This window comes from Danio aesculapii, chromosome 19, assembly GCF_903798145.1.
Source record: "Danio aesculapii chromosome 19, fDanAes4.1, whole genome shotgun sequence".
Classification (NCBI taxonomy): Eukaryota; Metazoa; Chordata; class Actinopteri; order Cypriniformes; family Danionidae; genus Danio; species Danio aesculapii.
In genome coordinates, this window is record NC_079453.1 from 25,836,989 (window position 1) to 25,844,262 (window position 7,274).

Consider the following 7,274-nt stretch of genomic DNA (forward strand, 5'->3'; position numbering starts at 1 on the left):
ATAATTATTTATACTAGATTGCTCAAGGTCATGTGAAACTAACAGTCTATTATTATGCAATCACAAATGTTTTAGCCCTGGGGTGAAAAACAAAACATACATAACAAAATAATTTTTTTAAAGAATAGAATATAGTCTGCTGTTTACTATCCGAGAAAGGAATAAACATTTTATTCTCAAATTCTCCAAAACTATTGTTGTGATGTTTTTCTTTAAACACTAGATGGAGCCTGAGGGATGTGTTCATGGAGGTCCAGACATTTACTTGCCTGTGCATTTGCTACTTGCTTAAAGTGAATTTATCAAGTTCATAAAGGAAACACCCAAGAAAAGTTGCTTTAAAACTGTATTATTAAACAAATTCAAATTTTCAAAAGAATTGCACAAGTACATTCAGTTATATGTTAATACCCCCTCCCCCAACCCACCCGAAATATTGTGAGAAAAATCTTTTTTTAAATAGAAAACTATGTTTTATTATTTATAAGTTTATTTAATAATCAGTCCATCTACTTTGGAAGAAAAATCAACACTCAACACTTAAACTGCACACACTTAATCTGTTTATATTCTTTTTTTTTTAAATGATAGATATAAAATTTTTATTTGAACCAAAAATATTAATTTTGTTTTAATGTATTTAAAATTAATTAAAGACTACTTATTTTTTATCATGAATAAGTAACATTATGTTGTATTATATTTTAATTATGAGATAATTAACAAATTCTTGAAAAGGCACAGAAATATATCGTCATATACCCTGGAATTATAAGGTTCTATCTGCATTCTGAATGAATTTGAGATATTGAGCTTCAAAGTTTTAGCATTCCATATAGCAAAAACTATGTGTGTAAAATTAGGTTATTTTAAATAAAAAGTCTTAAAATGTAAACAATTCTAAAAAAAATCGTATTGTAAATAAATTGTCATTTAATATGAATAACTCAATTTTGACAAAAATGTCCGATAGAACCTTATAATTCTAAGGTGACGATATGTGAATTTAATTAATTGCGTTTGTAATAACTTCATTCATTCATTCATTTTCTTTTCGGCTTAGTCCCTTTATTAATCCGGGGTCGCTACAGCCGAATGAACCGCCAACTCATCCAGCACATATTTTACACAGCGGATTTTACATCCATACACTCTTGCATTCACACACATACACTACGGACAATTTAGCCTGCCCAATTCACCTGTACTGCATGCCTTTGGGCTGTGGGTGAAACCGAAGCACCCGGAGGAAACCACACACTCCACACAGAAACGCCAACTGACCCAGCCGAGGCTCGAACCAGCGACCTTCTTGCTGTGAGGTGACAGCACTACCTACTGCGCCACGGCCTCGCCCATAGAGAGGGGAAGGATCAGCATAATACTGCGAGGCACAATCGAACTCAGGTCACCGTGATCACCGGAGTGCATGTGTCGACGCACTAACCACTGGCGCCAACTTTATAACAACTTATTACATTAAAATGGTTTTGTATGATCAAGTGTGTTTTACGTTTTGTTTGACCAGCAGAGGGGGGCAATGTTTTGTTCAAATCGCAAACACATAGTTCAATGCCTAGTTCAATACCAAAACAAAACTTCCCTATAGCCTAAAATAGCATTCTAGAAGTGGATGTCTGATCAGGTGATGAATGAATGATTGTTATATTACGCTTATTGCATTATATTATATTGAGAAGTTACGTTATTAACAGTATTGTTTTTAAAATGTCCTTCTAGCAAGTATGGGTAGTTTTAAGCTGTTTTATTATGTGTAAACGTACCATTAATTACTTTGCTACTAATCATAATCCAACAAAACGTGTTCAAATATTGTTGTATTACTTTAAACACAAGATGGAGTGTGAGCAACAAATGTACATGTGTTTATTAGGCCCAAAACTCCATGCATTTGCCTTTTTTTCATCTTACTGTACCACGTGAAATGGTGTTAAACGAAATTATTCATACTTTTAACAAAACTGCACTAATTTGTTGTGTCATATGTCATATGATAGAACATGAAGCATATACAAATGCTTGCTCTATAACATTACTCAATGTTAATATTACTCTATGTAATAGTCGTTGTAGAGAAGTCACATGTGCTAGTGACATATAGGTCCAACTCTATTACTCATGCTTACTATTTTTACTCAAGATCTGCTTTATTTATTAGTCATTGTCTCTTAACCTAGTTTGTACCGGCAGAGGCATCACTTTCATCCAACACACCCAAATTTTGCAAGACCAGGGAAATACCGCCTTTCTTCCTGCTTGTCTCTCTCCTTGAACTGTTTGTTCCTTCAAGCGTTCATCAACATCCAACCGTTGCACGTAACACACATTTAGTTTTTTGGTTGAATTTCTTATTGGTTCTCCAAATTGTTGGGCATGTCCTTGCAACATCCCGCTCCTTTGTTCGGACGTTTCATCGTAAAGTCCCACACTCCTCCGGAGCCGCCTCCTCCCTTCCTGCAGCTGCTGTGCACTCGCTCAGCGCTCTCAGCCACGAGGTGTCCACGCGCCGCTTCTGCTCGCTGATTGGCCAGTGACGACACAAACACCGAATTTCGACCAATGGGTGCGCTGTGCATGCGCTGAGCCATGCTGTGCATACCACTTCCACATGAACAGCTGAAGTGGTAAACAAGCCTACTGACTCACTGGTAGAAGCGTCTGAGTATAAAACCCTAGCCTAGCCCAGCGTGCACAAAGCTCCTATACAAACCATGCGAGCCTGGAGTGTGTGAATAGTGCATTTGCATAAAGCACTTATTTACTGCTATTCACACATTTAATTCATTTTGGCTTGAGCTCGGATGCACTTCTGAAGGACTATTCGATATTTTATCGATTTGTCAACTTTTTGTCGCTGAGATCGAGACGTGTGTTTTCTTTTTGGTTTGGAAATTTGTAACATCACAATGGTGGCGATGACAAAAAGAGTGAAGGTCTTCGAGATCGCCTTCAATGATCCATCCAAGACATTTTACTGCAGTGGAGATAAAGTGGCTGGAAAGGTATTGGTGGAGGTGTCGGAGGTGACCAGAGTGATGGCCATGAAGGTCCTGGGAGTCGGTTGCGCTAAGGTGGAGTACGCGAAAGGCAAGCAGAGATGCCGCGAAGAAGTGGACTATCTGAAGTATGAAGATGTTGTCCAACTAGATCAACATCCAACAGGTGAGTTAAAAAGATTGATCTTTGCTTTTAAATTTGGCTTTGCTTATGTTGACGGGATTGGATGTGGTGCAGATGTTGGAATGTGGCAGTACAGGGAATTAAATCATAAACTACATTAATATGGTAGCCAATGAAAGTGGTTTATCATGTCTTTTCAAGTGAAAAAACCGTCACAACAAATGCTTATAACTTAAAGCAAAGTAACATTCATAGTGTTGAAATTATCTTGTCATATGCTAAAATAAAAAATCTCAACATTAACAACCAAAAACAAAGTTTATTTTGCTTATTTTATAAGTTGGTATGCTTTTTTTAGCATGTGCTTTAAATCTAGTGGAATTGTCCCAAACTAATACATTTATCTGTGTTTTTCATAGACAATGATGGTTCAGTCATTCTCCGTCCTGGCAACAAGTATGAATATTCATTTGGCTTTGAGCTTCCTGCCCAAGGGTAAGCATTCCGATTGACAAACTGTTCGCATTCATTTCAGTTTATGTTTTTTTGGTCAGTCAAATAAAACTATTATTATACCAACAGGCAGCTGGTGTCTTCCTACAAGGGCAAGTTTGGATTTGTTCAGTACTACGTGAAGGCTCTGATGGAAAGACCCTGTCAGCCCGCCTTGGAGTGCAAGAAACACTTTGAGGTTGAAGAGCCTCTGGATGTCAACACTCCAGACTTGCTGGTGAGTTCCTCATAGTTGAGTAATCTGTACACATACACTCCTGATGAGCCTTTTTCAGACTCTAGACACTGATGATCATTGACTTCCATCCTTTTTGATGACAAAAATAAGCTACGTCCTAAAAAAGCTGGAGTTCATGTTTATCATTCTTGTTTTCCATCCCTCAACAGTCTCCAACTGGTGGCATGAAGGAGAAGAAGGTGACCTGCATGTTCATCCCTGACGGCCAGGTTTCTCTCAACGCCAAGATTGACAGGCGTGGCTTCTGTGAAGGTGAAGAGATCTGCATCGATGCCAAATTTGAGAACACCTGCTCTCGCATCGTGGTACCCAAAGCAGCCATTGTGGCCAAGCAGACCTACCAAGCCAATGGCCGCACCAAGGTCTTCAGGCAAAAACTCTCCTCAGTGCGTGGCAACCACATCATCTCCGGCATGTGCGATGCCTGGCAGGGAAAGAGCATCCGTGTGCCTAAAATCAAACCCTCTATCTTGTGTTGCAACATAATTCGAGTGGAATATGCACTTATGGTGAGTGTTTGCTCTTTTGCATTGTTATAGTTGCATGATGTTGTGGCATCCACAAAGTAGGCGCTAAGTTGTTTTCTTCCCTATCGACAGATTTACATGCACATCCCAGGCAGCGACAAGTTGATTCTGGAGCTGCCCCTGGTCATTGGAACCGTACCCTACAATGGTTTTGGAAGCCGCACCAACAGCATGAGCAGTCAGGATGGTTCGGTCAGCAATGCATCGAATAGCTGGGTGTCCCTGCGCATGCCATCATCCGCCCCACCAAGCTACTGTGATGTTACACGTGATTGCTGCATAGACCAACCTCTTACCCCTCTGCTGGATGACTATGATGGTGGAGACAGTCCCATCTTCATGAATGCAGCCCAGTTCCAGTTCCCTCCACTCCCTGCTTATTCTGAGGTGAGTGTCGAAGTATATACAGTTACACCGACCATTGATAAAATTCAATAGGGGTAAATGGCTGACCTTCGACATAAGTGACTCATTTATTTATGGAACATTATGTAACGTTTTTGGTTCATACATTTCTAATTACAAGTAATCAGCTAAGATTTATTTTACTTCTACATTTAAATGAATCTTTTGTGACTGCTTGTGTTTTTGATTCCCTATATTCTCTTTGTGGTGTTCCCTTTCCTCTTATTTTATTACGGACTACATCACGTTAGGATTTAAACTACGAAAGCAGTCCAGTCAATTGCATTTTCATTGGATAAGCCAAATTGGATAAGCTCTAAACATTTTAGACCCTTTTTTTCACTTGTATTTAGCATCATCCATTAGATCAGATTGACGAAACATCTTCATTCCATTTGTAATCCAACCATTATTGCAAATCAATTAAAATTTAATCCAATTTTTGGTTCTTCTGTCGTTTAGGTGGAGGAGGAGTTCAATGGGAACGCCCGCATGCTTCCTGTCTGCTGAACCAACCTTAGCAGAGCACTAGAACTGAACTGTTGCCCATCAAAAAAGGGTTTATTTTCCCACTCAAAAGCTCTTCGGGCTTTCACCATGCGGATCAAAGTCTGTTTGAGAAGTGTCGTATGGATGTGTGAAAGTAAAGATGAAGCGGAGGATTTCGGGGCCCCGAGTGGACCTTCTGCAGGATGAGCTAGTCGAAGTTCAGAGGAAGAAGACGTGTAGTTTGAGCTCTCTTGTGCCTGCATTGCTGACAGCCATCTTATATCATGCATCACTCAAGTTAAATGTGTTTTTGTCATATTACTGATGCTGTTTCAGGGCCTGAAAGAGGGCACAAGGGCTGTTTGGTGTGCTGTATTTCATTATGTTTGAGCTGCTCTTTCTTATTATGAGATTACTGCTGAGGTGCAAACTGATTGTGTCGCGTTATAGCCATTTAAGCACACGTAGACTTTCCCAAATGGTGGTCATGTACTTTCCAATAGTCCCCCAATATGACATTCATTAGCATTTAGTGCATCGTTTTCGATATCATTCCATAATTGTTTTGTGGGGATGGAAGATTTCATTTGTAGAAACATTCTTCAACTTGTTTGTTGGTCATGAGGTTAGGTGTTCTAACCAGAGATATATATATATATACTGAATGTAAAGAAGATTTGTGGTATACCATACTTTTCATCAAGGGAAAAATCATACAGTGTCAGTTTGTCATGTAACAGTGTTGAGGCAGTTTTTTTTTTTCATTTGAATGCACTTTTTATGGATGCAAGTTGCTGTATAACTACTTCCAGGGAGATTTCCTATGTTTTTCTTTTTGTCTTTCTCTTGTCTTCCAAAATTGTTAAGGGATCAGGCATTGCAATCCCAACTCAAGACTCTGTACTGTAATGCACTCAAAACCTTGTCCTAAGAAAGGGCTCCAGTGATGTTGTCTTTTTTTACTGTGGACTTGAGCATTAGGCCAAAAAAAGAGAACTTGACACTCCAAGTGCCAAAATTGGGGTCTGTTTGGAAGTGAGACCTGACCACGTTGATTTGCGAGACCAGAAGCTGCACTGTGTGTAGTTAATCCTGAAGACATTTTGATCAACATTTCACTTGTGGAGATCTTCCTGAAATTTGTTGACTGTGTGTGTTTTGTTTCTTTATAGAGTGAAATATTACTGTTATTATAAACAGTGCAAAACGTGCAAATATCCTTTTTTTGTATGTAATTTAAAGAGTTTTTGTATGAGAATTCATTTTTAATAAAAGTTTTAAGATGTCATTATCGTTTTCAGCATTCTTTAATTTGAAATGTTTTTAAAGGATTCAAACAAGTATAATTGTGTTATATTTGGTTATATATTGTATTTAATGCACACATTTATACTTATTGTTTTTAATTAACAATACTAAAGATGAAATGCGTATCACTATAAAGCCCTTTATTACCAAGACCTATATTTACATGAAAAAACTGAAGTTAATATAGAAGAATACAAGATTGACTTTCAGAGCATTTCTCCATTTTGTGATTAACAAACCAGCTAATGACAGCCAATTAAAATCAACCCCACTATAAAGAGCTCATGCATTAAAGCAAAATTTAGTCCTGGGGAGCCGGTGTTCTGCAAAGTTTAGATTCTGCTCCAATTATGCACACCTAAATACAATCCGTTTTATTCTGATCAAGCTCTAACTTAGCTGGAGCTAAATTCTGAAGGAGATCAGAGTTTGGGCACCCCTGCTTTAGGCAATCAGACATATGATTTCCATATTTTTACCCTGCAGGTATATTTATAGAGAAGGTATTTCAAAACTTAAATTCTCAAAAATAAAGGTACAAAACCTGTCACTGGGGCAGTACCTTTTGAAAATGTACAATTTTGTACCATGCATGTCCACATTTGAACATTTTAACGTAGATATTAATAATACTGGTAATAACTTTAAGGATC

General features: G+C 38.2%; 1 protein-coding gene across 1 annotated transcript; it reads left to right on the forward strand.

The window, feature by feature from the left end:
- The first annotated feature begins 2,693 nt into the window (after positions 1-2,693).
- Positions 2,694-6,601, forward strand: txnipa (thioredoxin interacting protein a). The gene is made up of 6 exons (XM_056479362.1): positions 2,694-3,183; positions 3,561-3,636; positions 3,724-3,871; positions 4,042-4,401; positions 4,492-4,806; positions 5,287-6,601. The coding sequence occupies exons 1-6, from the start codon at positions 2,928-2,930 to the stop codon at positions 5,332-5,334; spliced, it is 1,203 nt and encodes a 400-aa protein (XP_056335337.1). The 5' UTR covers positions 2,694-2,927; the 3' UTR covers positions 5,335-6,601.
- Positions 6,602-7,274: the final 673 nt, after the last annotated feature.